The sequence below is a fragment of the Neoarius graeffei genome, chromosome 19 (genome assembly GCF_027579695.1).
Source record: "Neoarius graeffei isolate fNeoGra1 chromosome 19, fNeoGra1.pri, whole genome shotgun sequence".
Taxonomy (NCBI): domain Eukaryota; kingdom Metazoa; phylum Chordata; class Actinopteri; order Siluriformes; family Ariidae; genus Neoarius; species Neoarius graeffei.
Window position 1 is genome coordinate 53,239,968 of NC_083587.1, and position 21,008 is coordinate 53,260,975.

Below are 21,008 nucleotides of genomic sequence, written 5' to 3' on the forward strand. Positions count from 1 at the left end.
AAGGGTATCTAGTTACAACTTACCATTTTCCAAAGAGGATGGTGTTGAAGGTGAAGAGCGACAGCTGAAGTATGCAGCGAATTGCTCAGTCTGAGATGCGAATCGTGTGGTCCAAGATGCAAATTGTGTGGTCCAAGATGTGAATTGTGTGTTTTGATATGTGAATCGTGTGGTCTGAGATGTGTAAAATGTGAAATGCAGTGTGTGTTGTGTGGTCACTGGATTCTGTTCTGAATTCTGAATGTCATTGTTGATGTCCCTTTCCTCATAGTATTCCAGCATGCAAAACACTTACTGTAGGATGGCAGTGTAAGACATTTACTGTTTGATAGCCCCTAACCCATCCTACAGTAAATATTTTACACTATTTGTAACCATATTATGTTTACGTGCCAAGAATTTAAGATATGATGGGCTCAGCCCCAAGAGGCCTCACTCAATTTTGTTCCAAGTTTCTTAAATGCTCTCGAATAGTTTCATACTGGTGTTTTCATGGTTTAAAGGTAGACTGCCTTTCAGACTTTTCAAGTTTAGGTCATAAAAAGAATTTTTCCCCGACACCCAAATATTTTTGTTTAGTGGACCAAAAGTTACTGAATTCAAATCACAGACTTCCAATTTTATGAGTTTTTTTTTATAGAACATTTAATGAATTTTGGGCCACATGGCCCTAAATTCTCTGCTATTTTTTCCTGCTTCAGCATGACGCAGTGCAAGATACTACGTCATGCATCACGTGGTGGGCTTTCCCTGTTCACGCAAGGCACTGTGGGATACAAATTTGAAACAAGAGAGAAAAGTATGTCTCTTTACACACTCATCCAGAAGGGTAATTTTGCACAAGGCCATCTGTCTACAACAGAAAAAAATAAAATAAAACACGTCTGGAAAAATCCCAAGGGAGTCTGGAGCCAGATTCGTGACGTTACCTGCGGAAGCGCCAGCAGGCTGCGCGAGCTTTGCACGGTTTCAGTGCACAGCCTGTGTAGACCAAGCGCTCCCATTTCTCTCTCGTTGTCCGGTCTTTTGGAAAACGATGAGTACTAATCCCATCAAGATTGGTGTTGCTACACCCTCCTACGATACATCTGTTAACCATTTTAATAATTACGCGATAACATTGAAGAAACTTGCAGAAAACCACCAGGTCGTTTTCTCATAAACAAACCAGCGCTGACGTAGGATTCAGAAGGAGGCGTCCTGCAGATGATGTCACGAAAATCAGTGTTTGCTGGGAAATTCAAATGTCAAATTTTTTCAGAGGTGGACCAATTTGCCTCAAATGGCTTGATTTCAACTGAATTTTTCTGGTATTGCGCAAGTTAAAAAAATTGCACAAAATGCAAAATGTTAGAGATATTTGACCAAAGTCAAATATAAAATAGGAGAATTACATTGATCTTGCTCCTGAATTTACCCGTGATATGCACTTTAAAGCAGATAAAAAGAACCCAGTTAAACAAATGAGGCAAAAATATTATACTTGGTCATTTATTTATTGAGGAAAATGATCCATTATTACATATCTGTGAGTGGCAAAAGTATGTGAACCTCTAGGATTAGCAGTTAATTTGAAGGTGAAATTAGAGTCAGGTGTTTTCAATCAATGGGATGACAATCAGGTGTGAGTGGGCACCCTGTTTTATTTAAAGAACAGGGATCTATCAAAGTCTGATCTTCACAACACATGTTTGTGGAAGTGTATCATGGCACGAACAAAGGAGATTTCTGAGGACCTCAGAAAAAGCGTTGTTGATGCTCATCAGGCTGGAAAAGGTTACAAAACCATCTCTAAAGAGTTTGGACTCCACCAATCCACAGTCAGACAGATTGTGTACAAATGGAGGAAATTAAACACCATTGTTCCCCTCCCCAGGAGCGGTCGACCAACAAAGATCACTTCAAGAGCAAGGCGTGTAATAATCGGGGAGGTCACAAAGGACCCCAGGGTAACTTCTAAGCAACTGAAGGCCTCTCTCACATTGGCTAATGTTAATGTTCATGAGTCCACCATCAGGAGAACACTGAACAACAATGGTGTGCATGGCAGGGTTGCAAGGAGAAAGCCACTGCTCTCCAAAAAGAACATTGCTGCTTGTCTGCAGTTTGCTAAAGATCATGTGGACAAGCCATAAGGCTATTGGAAAAATGTTTTGTGGACGGATGAGACCAAAATAGATTTCACTGATTTTATGAAATCGAAAGGCTGTCTTGTGCATTCAGTACACCAGTGAACCAACTGCATTGGTATACTAATATACTACTTAGGACAGTAGTACATTGTGTGAGAGACAGTCCAAACCAGAGGAAATTACACTCACCGAACACTTTGAGCAACACTGTAGGCTACTAATACTGGGTCGAGCCTCACTTTGCTCTCAAGACCGCCTCAATTCTTCGTGTTATGGATTCCATGAGATGCTGGAAACTTTCCTTTGAGATTCTAGTCCATGTTGACATGATTGCGTCACACAAATCCTTAAGATTTTTCAGGTGCACGTTCATGCTGCTAATCTCCTGTTCTACCACATCCCAAAGTCGTTCCATTGGACCCAGATCTGGTGATTGGGAAGGCTGGGAAAACTGGATAGCAACATTGTTATGTTGATGAAGCCAGTTTGAGACAACTTTTGCTTTGTGACATTGTGCATTATCATGCTAGAAGTAACTATTAGAAGACGGGCAAATTGCGGCCATGATGGGATGCTCAGGGTCATCAACAGTACTCAAAAACACCATGGCATTTAAGCGATGATTGATCGGTGTTAACAGGCCCGATTTATCACAAGAAAACATTCCCCACACCATTACACCACCTCCACCATCCTGGACTATTGACACAAGGAGGTTGGGTCCATGGATTCATGCAGTTGGCACCAAATTCTGACCTGACCATCTGTGTGCCTTAGCAGAAATCAAGATTCACCAGACCAGGCTACATTTTTCCAGTCTTGTTTTGGCAACTCTGTGCCCACTGCAGCCTCAGCTTAAACCTAACTTAAAGGGAACTGTGGGTTATGAGGACATCTGATATAATGAAATGACTGATACAGAGATGTGCATATTAAGTATTTTATTAAAATATGTATAAAAACAGGATATATATAAAGCATACATATTGATCATGATAAATATGTTGTCTGCATAATTCAACATTACAGGTTTACAGTCATACACTTTCATACATAATTGGGGATATATACATTTTTTTTTTGCATTAACTGGCAGTGGTGATATGTACCCTGGTAACAAGGAGATCCCTCAGTCTACAGCAGGTAACTGAGAGAAAAGTAGCAGTTTCTCTGAAAAGCTTAAAACAGCAGCAGCTTAGACCTGAGACTGAATAAAGGAAGAATACCTGGAGTATGTTGTAAAACGGGACACACTTGGAGTGTTGAAGTGTGCATACGTGAGCAAAGAGCAACATGTCCAGCTTGAAACATCTGATTTCCACTCAGTTTTCTTGAAGCCGTGATCTGTCTGTGGTTTTGACATGGTTAGAACACACTACATATACACACACACACGCACATACATATATACGTGTGTGTGTGTGTGTATATATGTATGCGTATGTGCACGATCACGTCTGATGGTAGTGATGATAATGATGATGATGGTGATGCTCGTGGTGGTGGTGATGCTCGTGCCTTTGCACCATGGGTACCACAAATCCTGCACTGTGTGTGTGGTCTCGATCAGGCGACTGTGGTGTGTGTTTACTCTGCGTTCTGGACCTCAGCCTCTTGCTGTGGCTGTGTTGCAAGGGGTGCTGGGAGTGTGTGTTCAGCTGCTGAGGCTGGGTCTGCTGGGGCAGATGATACACGTCCTGCCCACCGTGATGCCCGTAACACTTGCTGGCCCTCATCGGAGTGGTCCCGCCCCCTTTCGACGCCCCTTTAGGGGGTCTGGTAGAGTGGGGGGTGCGAGAGGTGCAGTGATCGGTGATGAGCTGTGAACGGCGCTGCTGGGAATGCGAGTCTGGCTCGTGCGAACGAGAGCGGCTCCGAGAGTGAGACGGACGGGGTAAATTATCTTGATGCACTGTAGGCGGCACTATGGCTGAGAAACACACAGAGAGAGAGAGAGAGAGAGGGGGAAAAAAGAGGCATTGGTTTTATGATCCTTAAGTATGAAAGCTCCAGTATAATTTGTTTAACAATTTTTATATCCTATAACAATTTTTTTTTCTGGTCTGTAATACAAATGTTTTAGCTTTCACACACTATAATAACTCTGCTGTTAGTAATCATGTTGAATATTCAACAGTGCTTGCAACCACAAGATGGTGCTACAGGTTTGACGTCCTACAAGTTTGGCATGACCAGAGAATCCGGGTCACAGTCACGACATTTACATGCACACATTTATTCTGGTTTTTGCCCTTATTCCAAAAAACGGCATTATTCCTGCTAAGATGTCTGCATGGCTAATGAAAATGGAATATTCCACTAGTGTTCCTGCTTTATACTGCTTATTTCATGTTTACCTGCTATACCTCAAGTGCCCTTGACTGTTTGGTTATTTGAACCAATTTATGTCTGTGTGTGTGTGTGTGTGTGTGTGTGTGTGTGTGTGTGTATATATATATATATATATATATAGTGGGGCAAAAAAGTATTTAGTCAGCCACCAATTGTGCAAGTTCTCCCACTTAAAAAGATGAGAGAGGCCTGTAATTTTCATCATAGGTACACTTCAACTATGAGAGACAGAATGGGGGGAAAGAATCCAGGGAATCACCTTGTAGGATTTTTAATGAATTAATTGGTAAATTCCTCGGTAAAATAAGTATTTGGTCACCTACAAACAAGCAAGATTTCTGGCTCTCACAGACCTGTAACTTCTTCTTTAAGAGGCTCCTCTGTCCTCCACTCGTTACCTGTATTAATGGCACCTGTTTGAACTCGTTATCAGTATAAAAGACACCTGTCCACAACCTCAAACAGTCACACTCCAAACTCCACTATGGCCAAGACCAAAGAGCTGCCAAAGGACACCAGAAACAAAATTGTAGACCTGCACCAGGCTGGGAAGACTGAGTCTGCAATAGGTAAGCAGCTTGGTGTGAAGAAATCAACTGTGGGAGCAATTATTAGAAAATGGAAGACATACAAGGCCACTGATAATCTCCCTCGATCTGGGGCTCCACGCAAGATCTCACCCCGTGGGGTCAAAAGGATCACAAGAACGGTGAGCAAAAATCCCAGAACCACACGGGGGGACCTAGTGAATGACCTGCAGAGAGTTGGGACCAAAGTAACAAAGGCTACCATCAGTAACACACTACGCCGCCAGGGACTCAAATCCTGCAGTGCCAGACGTGCCCCCCTGCTTAAGCCAGTACATGTCCAGACCCGTCTGAAGTTTGCTAGAGAGCATTTGGATGATCCAGAAGAGGATTGGGAGAATGTCATATGGTCAGATGAAACCAAAATAGAACTTTGGTAAAAACTCAACTTGTCGTGTTTGGAAGAGAAAGAATGCTGAGTTGCATCCAAAGAACACCATACCTACTGTGAAGCATGGGGGTGGAAACATCATGCTTTGGGGCTGTTTTTCTGCAAAGGGATCAGGACGACTGATCCGTGTAAAGGAAAGAATGAATGGGGCCATGTATCGTGAGATTTTGAGTGAAAACCTCCTTCCATCAGCAAGGGTATTGAAAATGAAACGTGGCTGGGTCTTTCAGCATGACAATGATCCCAAACACACCACCCGGGCAACGAAGGAGTGGCTTCGTAAGAAGCATTTCAAGGTCCTGGAGTGGCCTAGCCAGTCTCCAGATCTCAACCCCATAGAAAATCTTTGGAGGGAGTTGAAAGTCCGTGTTGCCCAGCGACAGCCCCAAAACATCACTGCTCTAGAGGAGATCTGCATGGAGGAATGGGCCAAAATACCAGCAACAGTGTGTGAAAACCTTGTGAAGACTTACAGAAAACGTTTCACCTCTGTCATTGCCAACAAAGGGTATATAACAAAGTATTGAGATGAACTTTTGTTATTGACCAAATACTTATTTTCCACCATAATTTGCAAATACATTCTTTAAAAATCAGACAATGTGATTTTTTGGATTTTTTTTCTCATTCTGTCTCTCATAGTTGAAGTGTACCTATGATGAAAATTACAGGCCTCTCTCATCTTTTTAAGTGGGAGAACTTGCACAATTGGTGACTGACTAAATACTTTTTTGCCCCACTGTGTGTGTGTGTGTGTGTGTGTGTATATATATATATATATATATATATATATATATATATATATATATGTATATATATATATATATATATATATATATATATATATATGAGTGTTTAGTCTACGTCTAGTTCATATCTAGAGTGTTTATACTGTTTATATTGTCTGAGTGTTTAGTCTGTGTGTAGTTCTTATCTAGTTTACACTGTTTATATTGTCTGAGTGTTTAGTCTGTCTTGTTTTATCTAGTGTTTATACTGTTTATTTATACTGTCTGTCTGAGTGTTTAGTCTATGTCTAGTTCCTATCTAGAGTGTTTATACTGTTTATATTGTTTTTTTTTTTCAATTATTCTATTTTTATTTATTGCATTGCCTGTTTGCACCGTGGGTCAGAGAGGACTGATATTTCATCTGTGCTGTATGTCGAGCATGTATAGCATATTTGACAATAAAGTTGACTTGACTTATATGCACGGTCTGATGGTCTAGTTGGTTTGCGTACAATGCACAGAGCTGAGCGTAAACAGGCAAGAGGCCGTGCGTCGCAAACTGCCGTCAAAACCCCGACTGAGGCGCATATTCTGAATGTGCTGTAAACATGGCCAAAGAATGCTCCTAAAATCAGAATAATCTGTGGAATCGCATCTGCTCACGGGGAAGGAATGGTCTAATGGTTAGAGGTGCAGCTTTGGGACTAAAAGGCTGCTGGTTTGATTCCCTGCACCAGCAAGAATGGCTGAAGTGCCCTTGAGCAAGGAACCCGCCCAGGGTGCTCTGGGTATGGTGTACGTTGCTCTGGATACAAAAGTCTGAAAGTGGGCATATCCCACATGTCGTAAATGCTAAATTCGGGATATCTAAATGGAATATGCTGTTTACGTGACCTGTATCAGATTCTGAATCCTGTCATATTCAGAATAATACTGGAAAATTAGTGTGCATGAAAACATACTGAATGAAATGTCACAAATTATAAGCATCTCTTTATGAAACACTGTTGTTCAGGACACACCCATAATCTACTGTCACTCACTTTCAAATCTGGAGGTGTAGTTCTCGATGCCAGCCAGATCCAAGTAGTGATTCCTCCTCTCTGTGTTCTCATCCACACAGTAATGATTCCTCTCCAGAGAGTCCCTTAAAAAAAAAAAAACCTCTTCTTTACTGTGTACGTGTGTGTATGTATGTATATGTATATATATATAGACTCTCTAGACTTAAGAGCTCCGTAGAATGAACAGAATGAATACCTCACACACACTTCAAATACTACAAACAACACCGCTTTGACTATGTGCATTATTCAATCCAGAGCTCATCAACATCAGGAGCAAAACTGGGGTAGACATTAGGTGAGATTGTATCCATGAGTTTTTATAGTTCATTACGTAAATTTCTTTAGTGACAAATGGAAACTGTTGTGTTACAGTTCTGCATCGTCAAATGGGTGCCAATAAAATGCATCGAGTTGTCTATAATAATAATAATATTATTATTATTTAAAGTATGATTTAAGATAAAGACATATCTTAAAGCATATACGCAGAACCATGGCCTCACTTTTAGTTTATAAATGCCTTGAGACCTCAAGAATGGCACAGGAATAGTTTTAAGCGTTAACAATAAATCTAATACAGTAATTTTTACAATTAAAATAATTCATATAGGTAGCGGTCTGAGTGAATGACCTTGACATCCGTGACATCACAGAAGTAAGTCTATCAGTCTCATCGCCATTTCTGCTATACTAAAACTCCGATCCTCCATTTTGAGCTAATTTATCGCCATGCCATGTAGATGTGTTGCTGGCCGGTGCAGCAACATGACAGAAGGTGGATTTATGTTGCTTTCATGGCCCAAGAATGTTCAAACTGCAAAGATTTGGACGCGTTTTGCGAGAAATTCACGGATTGAGCGCCTATGAAGTGGTCTCTCCTCTGCTCTGCATGTTTTACTGAAGACTCGTACGAGACCTCTGATCTGTTGTTGATGCTCAGCCTGATGAGCATCAACAACACTTTTTCTGAGGTCCTCAGAAATCTCCTTTGTTCGTGCCATGATCCACTTCCACAAACATGTGTTGTGAAGATCAGACTTTGATAGATCCCTGTTCTTTAAATAAAACAGGGTGCCCACTCACACCTGATTGTCATCCCATTGATTGAAAACACATGACTCTAATTTCACCTTCAAATTAACTGCTAATCCTAGAGGTTCACATACTTTTGCCACTCACAGATATGTAATATTGGATCATTCTCCTCAATAAATAAATGACCAAGTATAATATTTTTGTCTCATTTGTTTAACTGGGTTCTCTTTATCTACTTTTAGGACTTGTGTGAAAATCTGATGATGTTTTAGGTCATATTTATGCAGAAATATAGAAAATTCTAAAGGGCTCACAAACTTTCAAGCACCACTGTACTATGCTGCTTCATTACCCATTTATCAGTGCTGCTGCAATCATTTTCAAGTCAAGGTGCTGTCCAGTAAAAAAAAACTGCTGGTTCCGCATCTTGCCTCCAGTCCAGATTCCACAACCCCTACTTTAGATGTTTAAACACAACCCAAATCTCCATGGTGTCTGACCTCATGTGTGTCGAGTGGCGTTTGTCTCCACCGCGCACTTCTTCCTGCTGTGTGGCGTCCACACGGCTACAGCTCCAGTCCCTTTCTGAGATGAGAGGAGAAAAAAGTAAACACTCATTACACTGGCTCTTAAACCCTTCAACACAAAGCGAATGCAAGAATACGTGTGCATGCGCGCCCGTGTCTTGTATAAAACACTGCGACCCAAGGCTAACACTCCTAACTGTCGATGAAGCAGTAATACATTTCAGTTTATTTCAAGTTCAATGTCAGCAGCTACATGTGTACCTGTCCCGGTGTGTGTGGTGTGTTCTCTCCGCCGGGGGCTGAGCTCCGGTGTAACAGTCAGCTTCACACGCAGCGTTTTGATCTTGCTGTGGCACGACTGGTTTACTGAGGCGTCCACGACGTCGTAAATAGTGTGCATAAGACTCGACATATCCTGAGGAATTACACACAATAATATTACTGTATAAAAAAAAATGAAGCAAATAATCCTTTAACAGATCTGTGCTTTTGGATAGAAAGCTACTAAATGGAAAAAATAAAATGGGTGCCATTATAATTGATGATAATTTTCCGAAAACAGCACTCCCCTAAGCGTTTTATTCATTTTATACCACACCAGTCTTGCAAAACTTACAATTTATTTACTAATGAAGGACATATTTATGACTAAATTTAGTCTCATGGAACGTCTGCAAAACGAGTTAGTTCCTGTTATCATTTACAACATAACATTAAAAAAAAAAAAAAAAAAACACCACACACGGTTTATGATGTTGGAGAAAAACCAGAAAGCTCCTCTATCCTGAAGACTTTGCTGTGCTGGAAAACCTACTGACTGTTACAAAGTGCTGACACCAGAGACTCCTTCCATTCATGTTAAATAATACACATGTAATGATTCACCCAATTCATGATCTTGCTTTCATGATTCGATTTCACGATATTTTTGAAAAAATATTAAGAAATATTTTCATGAAAAAAACCCCACATTTATTTTCCTATCATCAGTTTAAATATGAGTGATTCCACGCTTATGGGTACTGAAATGGGGACATGAACTTATTCACCTAAAACCATTTCTTTTTTTACCATCAGGTCACAAAACATGTAATCTTTAATGAATGCTATGTTAAAAGATAACTTTAATTTTCTGAGATGTAATAAAAACATATTTATATGCCAAAGTCAAGCCTATGAGTTCCAAAATGATGTCTGTTACATTACTTCTGTTACGATTGTCCATCTCGCGCCTGTTACAAATTAATTACAATCTAGCTCTATACCATGTTAATCTTATTGAAAGAATGTGTATGTTTATTCTACTACACATGTTTATTAATTATATTTGCTAAAACATCACCTTCCTATGTTTCAAAAAGTAATTCTACATTGTTAAAATTGAGAATATATATGTCCACAACACTTCTGTTACGTTCTGACTTTGGCATATAAATATGTTTTTATTACATCTCAGAAAATTAAAGTTATCTTTTAACATATCATTCATTAAAGATTACATGTTTTGTGACCTGATGGTAAAAAAAAGAAATGGTTTTAGGTGAATTTTTAAAAATAAGTTCATGTCCCCATTTCAGTACCCATAAGCGTGGAATCACTCATATTCATTTTTTCGAATTAGCGAAAAAAAAAAACCCTCCTCACCCGTGTTTCATTTTCTTAACAACCAACATTATTTACCAACATTTCTAAAGGTCGGACTAAAATACAATACCCTATTAACTAAAATATTCCTTTTACTAAAAATGAAAAAGGAAATAACAAAACAGGTCTTATTTTAATAAACTATTATGAACATTTCTACTATCTCCATCTGCTTCTCTTTTCTTTCTTTCAGCAGTCTGTAAAAACAGAGCGCCGATTTCTTGTTAAATCTATTTGTACAGTCAGTCAATCTCAACACCTCTTTCCCATTTTAGATCTGTTTTGTGTGTTTTCACAGCATTAGCGCTGTGTTACTTCCACCTATGGTGAAGTCGCGTGTATTGCCGCTATTGTACATTATTGTACCCTAAACAATGCGGGCTAAACAATGCAATTACACATAGGAAAACCTAAGAGATTACACCGGCTGATAATAACTGTGATTCATTTTTTTCATCAATTCGAATCATCATAAATTTGTATTGCGATTTATCGTCACGATTTATCGTTATATGCCTGTTCGAGAAAGACTCACCAAATCAATGATTATACATCGTTCTTTGTTAAATAACAGTATATTTTCTAAATCCATTTCTTATTCATTAGTCTTAAATTACGCAGCGCGTCCACCGTACTACAGAAACGGCTGTGTATTGAACGGAGTGCATTAACATAAACCTGTGATTTGCTCACCATCGGGGTAATCAGATTTGTGCATTCAACAGCGCTGAGGTGTAAATAAAGGCAATTAATTTTTTCGCGGCCCGGTTTCCATCAAATCCTGCGCTCTGATTGGCTGGTGAGCGAGTCTGTATCCTACGATACGGACCCCAGTTCCGGACCCTGGTTATGGACCTCTGGCGACTCGCTCGTTCACAACAACAAACATAGTAGAATTTTTTTGTCAACATTTATCTTTTTTTAATAAGATTTATTTATAAGATTATCAAAAATCTTATACATTTTTGCCAGCATTTCTCAGGAGAATAGCATTAATTTTACAGCATGGATAGATAACGACAGTGTTCACAGCAAAAGCGAGTTTTACTACATTGAGGAAGGAAAAATAAAATAAAACATTTCAGGAGAAAGCTAAAAACCTCTAACTGTTGCTAACGCCGAGCAAAAACATGGCTGAATCCTGAATGACTCAATTTTGCATAAATAGGGGACGACATAGGCGGCAAAATGTAGTTTTTTTCCTGCCATGGAAGTGCACTTGTATACTGAGGAGGAAGCCATTTGCATTACAGCCGTGAATGAGGATTCAAAATAGCATTAATTTTACATCATGGATAGCGATAATGACCGTGTTCACAGTGAAAGCGAGTTCTACTACCCTGAGGAAGACAAAATAAAATAAAACATTTCAGGAGAAAGCTAAAAACCTGTAACTTGCTAACGCCGAGCAAAAACATGGCTGAATGACTCCTATTTGTATAAATAGGGGACTACATAGGCGGCAAACTATAGTTTTTTTTCCTGCTATGGAAGTGCACTTGTATACCGAGGAGGAAGCAATCTGCATTACAGCCATGAATGAGGATTCAAAATGGCGGCTCGGCTCGGTTTTCCCTTTCGGACGCTCTCGTTTTCTGTTAGAATTTGGTAAAGAAAAAAATAAATATATTATTTACCAGCTTAAGGTCGGTCCGTATGGTGAAATACCGTGACCTCGGCCCAGAGGGCCTCGCTCAGTACTTTCAAGACCTCGGTCACGGTATTTCACCATACGGACCTCCCAGCTGGTAAATAACATATGTATTTATCTTCAAACCTGCAGCTCCTTAAATGGAAAAGGTGCCCAGTATCTCACCTCTTTGGTCACTTTGCCGCTGTTATCAAAGTCATAGAGGGTGAAAACCCACTCCTGCCTGTTATCATCCTCTACGGACATGTCACACTCCAGCTCCTGTCTCACACACACACACACAGACATGCAGGCGGTGCTCAAACGAGATCCTGTTCTAAATATTGTGACAGATTTTTCAACACCTTGATTTTTAATTCTTATAGAGGAACATATTAAGAGACCTTAAATTCGTCATTTTATTATACAGCATGTATGAGGAAAAGGAAGGGAAGGGGGTGGGGTTTTGGGGTGTATGTGTGGTCCTTGTCCAATTCTCGGTTACAGCTGTTTGGCAGACTCGGTCTATGAACTTGCCTGTAATGGGGAAAACTTTGGAATGCAGACATTCACAGGACCAGACAGAGAGAAAGCTCCCTGACACAGAAAAAAGGGGTTTTGTATGCTTTAAAATAGGAGAGTGAAACGCACAGGCGATTGCTCCAAGACAACGAGGGAGGCTCAGCCTCCTCTAAAAATGACGAACATCGTGTAGGATGAATTGCGCTAGGCTTATGTTATAACCGACCTTATAACATTGCTATTTCAGATCCAGAATCATAGAAATATATGTGCTCAACCCACTACAGTGCGAAATCATTCCGTTATAACTTTCCCCAGTTCGCCTAATGTGTGCGTGAGTTTTTCCCCCTCGTGACAGCGCGATGCAGCCCAGCCTCAGTGGACTTCAATGGCATTTGGGAGCTATGCGCTTTCCAACATCAAAATGCAAGACGATTATTGGACAAATACTGCGAAAATGCCCGCCCACCGGACTCCCAGCCTCAGTGGACTTCAATGGCATTTGGGAGTGATGCGCTTTCCAATATCAAAATGCAAGACGATTATTGGACAAATACTGCGAAAACGCCCGCCCCACGGACTCCCAGCCTCACAGTGGGAGGGACATGGCAAAGCTTTCCGCGAGGAGACTGGTGATTGGTGAAAGCGGCCGGATATTTTCTTTGATTGACAGCTTGTTTCAAATATAGACAGGCAGCGGTGAATCTCAGTTCAGTCCCATGCGGATTCGCAAGTGCTGTGGTGTATTGTAAGAGATCAACTTACATTTCGATTTCATTCATTACATACGGTTTCTACCAGCTTTTTTAGTTTGTATATATTTTCATTGTAAATAAAGTGTAAATATAGTGTTGTCAAGTTTGCTATCTTAGTTCCAGAAATTTCGTTTATTTGAGTGACTGAACTTGAACTTGAGGGGGCTAGTCAGCTAGCAAGAAAGCTGCGCACAGATGCCAAGCATTGCTGATTTAATTTTGGCGAAGCCATTTGCCAGTCTTCCTTTCGAGGAAAAAATTAAAATTAAAGAGCAGGGTAGACCAACGCCTCAAATTGACTTGGTGAAAAAGGTAGGGAATAATACTCGTTCCTTTCAGCTCTCCTGGTACGAGAAAGTGAATTGGCTAACAGCAAGTGACCCACATCAACAACAGTAAATAGGCTACTTTAGTAATATGTCATGGATGGACCAAAAATATAGAATCTATTTAAAATGTTTATGCTGAGTATATTATATTGGAATATATATTTTTCTGGGTATGAATTAAACACAGCTACAATTTGGAAAACATTTTTAAACAAAAACACAGCCGAGAACATTTCACACTACAGACCTGGATTAAAAGTGAAGGGTTATCAAAATTGTCAATAAAACATTTCTCAGTCAAAATAAGTAAAATATAGGGAAAGTGTCATTGAATGAAATGTGTGGCACCCAGCTCTATGTTTGGCTCCCCAAGGTCAGTGCTCGTGCCTATTCCAGAACACTCTGCTGTTACTGCTGAGGTTCCTGACAAAGAGCTGCTTTCAATAATGATCAATTTTTAAACAACATGCCACAATTTTAAAATATAAAATGTTAAAATATACCCCCCCAACACCACCATCATGTATATTGGACAGTAGGCTAATGGGCCAAAAGAACCTGTTATTTCACAGTTTGTGACCCTGCCAACAATCAGCCAGATCAGAGGCAAGAGTATGGGCAAAACTGATGCGTTTTTTCTTTTAAAATCTGGAAACATCGTAACCGACCAGCCTCCCCTGTTTGAAAGGCTACCAGCCGCCACTGGTAAAATGATATCCCTCACCATCACTGAGAGTGTACATGCTGCTTTGATGTGAAACGTAGTATATATTTTATTACTATGCTGCTTTACAATCATGTGCAATTTTCAGCAATTCTCTATGTGTGTGTGTGTGTGTGTGGTGTTCTTACATTCAGACTGATGCGTTTCCTTGCTTTATTGCTCTCTCGCTCTCCTTCCTCACTGTTCACAAACTGCAAGGCGCTCTCACAGCCCTCCGCCTTCTCGGGAGGCAGGACCACTACACACACCACATGCACACTGTTAAACTATTACACTAATTAAATTGTTATAAACAATTAGACCAAATGAGATGTGAATCAGGACTTCGCAATATAACAATTTATTATATGGCACGAGCTACTTCCGGTAAAATCGCATGCTCTGATTGGTTCCTTGGTGGACAGAATTTTCCCGTAATGCCCGTGGGCGATTACAGACTTTCTTTCCAAGGTGACGGCTTTCGATAATGCAAAAACAAAACAAACAAAAGATGAACTGGAAATCAAAAACGTCCAAAAGACAAACAAGAGTCACTGAGTTATTCAAGAAACGAGCAACGAAGAGCGTTTAGAAAGCGAATTCGGTTTTCAAACCGCTAGCTGTTTATTCCGCATGAGTGACTCAACTACGTTACAAATATGACGTGACTGAAAGCAGCGTCACGCCTCATTCTAATGTCCGTCTATTTTAATCTTAGAAAATAAGAAAAAGCCATTGAAAAAGCCATATAATAAACTTCTTGTTAACCTCGCTTGCTCGGTCTTCACGGGAAAATATCAGACCTGTCTTTTTGTACGGCCCTTGACTAGAACTGAGTCTTTACTGTCAAGACTGTCCCATACAGACCTCATGCTCAGTTAATATCAATATTACGATAAATGCTGTTGCAAGTGTGTACCAAATTTGATCTCATTGCCAAAAACACACACTGATTTCAAACACTATCAGTCTGATTTCTTGATTTTATTACAATGCCTTTCATTGACAGGATTTTAAAAAACCTGATCATTTTTTTTTTTTTTGCGATAGAAGATTTTTCACATACCCGTATTTTCCGGACTATACGTCGCTCCGGAGTTTAAGTCGCATCAGCCAAAAAATGCATTATGAAGACGCAAGAAATATATATACGTCGCACTGGACTACAAGTCGCACTTTTTTGAAGGGTTATTCTATCCATAGAATCTGTGATTCTATCTGATAAGCGGCGCGTGGTTACTGCGCGACTGCATTGTTTATTTAATAAACGGACAGCTGAGCAGTGATAACGCGCCCTTTGCCCTGTAAGTTGCCTAGTCTGATTATTTTAAATATCTACTACTATCTTTAATACCATCACTATCGTTATTACTAATAGCCGATATTATTATTATAACTAATATTAGTAGCCTATTACTGATGCATTAATCAGTATGCTTTTAGAATATTTTTACCGGCAGGGCTTATTATCGCCCCGTGGCTCTTTCATCTGTGTTATTAAAGCTGTAGTCATCATCGAGGAGTGTCATTCTTCATTTTTGTCGAATTTTATTTCATCAAATCAGAGGCCAAGTAGGCTATGGACCCTTTTCACGTGACGTCACGACAAACGCGGCCACCATTTTGGACATGTACTACCAGTAGTTTACCACAGCCAGCATTGAGGAACGGCAGCAAAGAAAGTGTTTATTTTCAGCAAGACTTCCATCATGCCACTATATTGTTGTGCACCTGGATGTAGTAACCATCAACAAACAAGGCAAGGGTTATCATTTTATCGGATCCCGGTAGATGCTGACCGACGGAGAAGATGGATAGCGGCATACCAGCGCTTGTGTAGTGACCACTTTGTTGGAGGTAAGACGAATAAAATTAGCCAGAAAAGGCATTACATTGCTGTTAACATTCTGTGGCGGCGAGTGTGTAACCAAATAGGCTAAAATAACCCATTGTAACCTCTTTGTTCTTCTGTAGTAGCTATTAGCTAACGACATTAGCTAGCGTTGTGTTCCTTTGCTGTTGGTAGACTGTAGGACAGATCAGAGGCAGTGTCCTACAAACAGCGCTTAATTTGAGGGGGAGCAAGCCAGAGCGCGCTCAGGAACCTCGGGCGTTGGCTCCGGCAGCTATTTACACTGGATCCGGTGATCCGACACCTCTTTTGGCTATGTAACCAAAAAAAAAAAAATAATAATAATAATTAAATTAAAAAATGCAAGTTTATTTAGTGTTAATGTCTGATTTTGATATCTGTCTTGTTGGTGATTTCTCTCATGAAACGACATCCACAAAATATCTGCAGATGAACTTAATTTGCAGTGTTATTACAAAACATGCCCAGAATCGCAGCACCGCACCCCCTCTCCCCCTCTTTTTTTCCGCACCGGAGCCGCTCATCCTCTGCGCTCTGGGACCTCCCACTTTACAAATTAAGCACTGCCTACAAATAAGTGTTCAAAACAAGAGGAACATGTATTTGCCTCTTAAATCCAGGCCGTTCCCTGTAATCTGTAACAATGGTTGGAGAAAGTAATGGCAAATAGTGAGTGCACAAACCATAGAAGGTAAACTGTACACAGCGCCAGGGCAGTGTGATGGTATGTCTACTTTTAGATTGTGTTAGGCAGCTGGGCCATAGAAGGTTCACGCTGCATGCTGCATGCTGCACGCTACACGTTCACGTGAAGAACCGGACCCTGGGCCATTAAACTTCATGCTTGGATGTTCACGTGTTGCGTCTGTTCTACTTTGACCGAGTAACCAACAATATGGACTCTTCGGATGACGACGATTGCCTCATTCTGCTTTTACTGAGACAGAGGAAGAGAAAAAGGAACAGAATTTGGAGCCGAGAACACTTCCTTCTGAGAGAAACCCGTGGTGAATTTCACCGAACATTCTATAATCTGCTTGACAATCCCGATGAAGAACTATTTTTCAATTATACCATTCAATTATATTTTTTCTGAAGTTTTCCCCTGAAAGCATAGAGTTATCTCCCTAGACCCGTTCTGATTGGCTGGCGCGGCGGTGACCGCATGCATTGACTGGAATTTCCATCTTCATGCCTAGAAAAAAGTGTGCATGTTCATTTCTCGCTTCACGCGTGAAGTGTGCAGCGTGAACGCCGTTCTATGGCCCAGAGCAAGTCATGCTACGTTTGTCCACTTTTCTTTACACGCGTGTAGCGTGCAGCATGTAGCGTGCAGCGTGAACCTTCTATGGCCCAGCTGCCTTAGCTTATCAATGAACACACTCGTCACTCGACGAGTTTCACGTCTTTACGACGGATACTTAAATGTGTGTTAGGTATTATTGTTGCAGTCTTCGTGGCTTCGTGTACTTCCGTACGTCTGTAAACAATCCAGGCGGAAGCAGATAAACGTCGCTCTCTAAGCCTGCTAACCTCAATTTTTGAAAATACCTCTCCCTCTGCTCGCCCTGTAAATGCCCTACGTCGCTGGATAGCGAAGGTGTTTTCTGCATCTCGCTCCTTTTTCTTGTATGTTCTCCGTTTGTCGCCTTCCTCGCATTCAAACCAATTTGAGCCGAAGTCCGCTACATGTCCAAAATGGTGGTCGCGTTTACGAAGGTCACGTGACTAAAAAGGGTCTATAGGTATATCATCTCCAAAGACAGGTACGGTAGTAAAAACAACCGTCTAGTGAAAAAAAACAACAACAACTGCTCAGAGAAAAAAAACAGGCAGAAAGTGCGCCTGCCAGTTAACGTCATATCAAATAAAAACATTAAACGTTATTCAGACCATTTTCTTTTTGGCGGCATATTTCTGTTCAGTCGTTGTTGTTGTAATGCTAATTTGTTTTGTTGTTGTCAGTTGTAACGGTATTTTTTTTCTTTCAGTGGTATTAAGAGAGTACACGGCACATACTTGCATGCAAAGCTACATAGCGCCCTCTCAAGGTGAAAAAAAAAAAACATATATACGTCGCACCGGAGTATAAGTCGCATGGCCAGCCGAACCATGAAAAAAAGTGCGACTTATAGTCCGAAAAATACGGTATTACACTTGGATGGAAACAGAACCATTTTGCAGAGGAATGGAGCCTGTACATGTGTACATACCCTCTAGGGGGCAGTGGTGGTCTCCAAACTGTCCATCCTTAAACTCACAGTTGTCTAAATCCTAAAAGACAGAGAGAGAGAGAGGGAGGGGGTGTTAGTGAGGCAGCGATGACACGCTGCACATCCGTCTGCTTATCGTCTTCAGGCTCTGTGAATGTCTTTAACAAACAGTTTTATTAGAATGACTGTTCCTGTGCTCGTCCCGGGACTCCTTTTCATGATCTGATCACATTTTACAACACATTCATTCCCGTTTCCTTTTTCTTTACATGACTGCATCCATGATTTAATGACATAATCCCTCTATCTGATGTCGCCAGGAAGAGGACGAGTTCTCTTTTCAATCTGGTTCCTCTCAAGGTGCTTTCCTCATGTCTTCTCACCCTACATTCATGCTAGTCTCGTTCAAATCGTGTCACTTGTAGTTAGCTCTTCCAGGCCGCAGGCCAGATGAGCTTATGCGATCATGCGTCATCCGTTGTCCATCATCGTCATCTGTCTATAATTTACAAAAGAAAGAAAAGGAAAAAACAAAAACACTCGCTCCTTCAGGATTGATCAGATTTCGATCAAACTCGTATGCAATGTTCCCCAGGTTGGTCTGTATAAAAGTCGTCGAGATGGTGGCTCAACTTTTCATATTTACGACTTCATGGGCGTTTGAAAATTTTGGGGCGACTCGTCACATTAAATGCTACTCCTCATAAACTGCTAGGACGTTTTCACTGAAACTCACCCAGAAGACTCTAAAGACATATTCCAACAAGAATTGTTCACTAGATGGTGGTGCGACTTTTCATATTTACGACTTCATGGGCGTTTGAAAATTTTGGGGCGACTCGTCACATTAAATGCTACTCCTCATAAACTGCTAGGACGTTTTCACTGAAACTCACCCAGAAGACTCTAAAGACATATTCCAACAAGAATTGATCACTAGATGGCACCACCTGCCATGGATGCAGCTACACAGGGGTCATATGCAATTTCACAAAAATCGCTACTCCTCCTACAGGATTGATCAGATTTCAAACTCGCACACAACAACAGTGGCTGGTATGAGCTCCAGCCTCATTGAGGCTATTTTTTGTTACTAGTGGCCATGCAGTGACCACTAATGTTGTCGCTGGATGGCATAAACTGTAGTGTTTATGAGTTCTGATGAGAAACGGTAGTAGATATACAGAACATAACTCCTAAAGCTATTAACACTGGTTAAACACAAATAAAAAAAGCACTGGAGTAAGCAGTCTGAAAATCGGCTGTTTGATTTACATGTTACATGAGAACCTCTGGTGGCACGGTGGCGTAGTGGTTAGTGCTGTCGCCTCAGAGCAAGGAGGTCTGGGTTCGAGCCCCGTGGCCGGCGAGGGCCTTTCTATGCAGAGTTTGCATGTTCTCCCTGTGTCCGCGTGGGTTTCCTCCGGGTGCTCCAGTTTCCCCCACAGTCCAAAGACATGCAGGTTAGGTTAACTGGTGACTCTAAATTGAGCGTAGGTGTGAATGTGAGTGTGAATGGTTGTCTGTGTCTATGTGTCAGCCCTGTGATGACCTGGCGACTTGTCCAGGGTGTACCCCGCCTTTCGCCCGTAGTCAGCTGGGATAGGCTCCAGCTTGCCTGCGACCCTGTAGAACAGGATAAAGCGGCTACAGATAATGAGATGAGAAACTTAGACTACCAAAATCTGACACGTTTGCTAAATTATATTTTACATAAATTTTACTCCTTTACATCAGTATTAATATCAGTGTTTATCCTTCTCCAGGCCCTACTCTAAAATAAAAAGTCAGTGTAAAACCTATAAACCAAAAGCGCAATCAGTGCGCCTATATTAAAAAACTATGAACACACACTTACTTTGCGAAGTATTGAGTTGCGTTGCTGACACATTACCGAGCCTTATTTCCTTGTTTGGTTTCCTGATCCCTGATTTCCTGTTTCTCGTCTTTGATTCTGCCGAGTCTACAATAGCCTGTTTGTTCCTCGCTCGACCTATCGCCTGTTTCACTGTTTTTGCCCGCCGTTCTGGATTGTTTACCATCTTCACTTGTATTAATAAACACACCTTCTGCACTTACATCCGTCTCCCAACCATCTCTGACCGAATACTTTGCACTCCCTGACAGAGAGAAGCACATTCACCTGTTCATACGTCACGCTCAGGAACAAAGTACTGTTAATGGCGCTGAAACAGCCACCGTCAAATGGTGCGGTTGGAGTCTTGGACTCTGACTCGACTCAGATCAATAGTGGACTTGACTTGAAATTTTTTTAATGACTTGAACTTCAACACTGGGGACTCGAGGTTTAGTGACTCAACACCAATACTGAGTAATAAATTGTAGAACGCTCCATCTGTGGTATCATCGTTTCCCTTTAATAAAAGGCATTAGGGTTCGATTTAAAATATTACCAAACCAAACAGTAATCACAGCTAGTGCATAGTGTTAGTCCAGAATTTGAGACGCAGCCACACACAAGAGACTTTTCAATGGATAATCGTTAATGTTTTTACT

The 21,008-nt window shown here is 40.9% G+C and overlaps 1 protein-coding gene across 2 annotated transcripts in view; it reads right to left on the reverse strand.

Moving 5' to 3' along the window:
- Window positions 1–3,058: 3,058 nt before the first annotated feature.
- nkd2b (NKD inhibitor of WNT signaling pathway 2b) overlaps window positions 3,059–21,008 on the reverse strand; it is a 128,162-nt gene continuing 110,212 nt past the window's right edge. The window contains exons 4-10 of one of the 2 annotated variants that reach the window (XM_060900286.1): window positions 18,492–18,552; window positions 14,555–14,664; window positions 12,283–12,378; window positions 9,084–9,237; window positions 8,796–8,880; window positions 7,237–7,340; window positions 3,059–4,062 (exon numbers count right to left, since the gene is read on the reverse strand). In XM_060900286.1, coding sequence (XP_060756269.1) covers window positions 3,584–4,062; window positions 7,237–7,340; window positions 8,796–8,880; window positions 9,084–9,237; window positions 12,283–12,378; window positions 14,555–14,664; window positions 18,492–18,552 — 1,089 coding nt within the window. In that variant the 3' untranslated portion in view covers window positions 3,059–3,583. The remainder of the gene's footprint in view (window positions 4,063–7,236; window positions 7,341–8,795; window positions 8,881–9,083; window positions 9,238–12,282; window positions 12,379–14,554; window positions 14,665–18,491; window positions 18,553–21,008) is intronic. The other variant, XM_060900287.1, reaches the window with a different exon arrangement.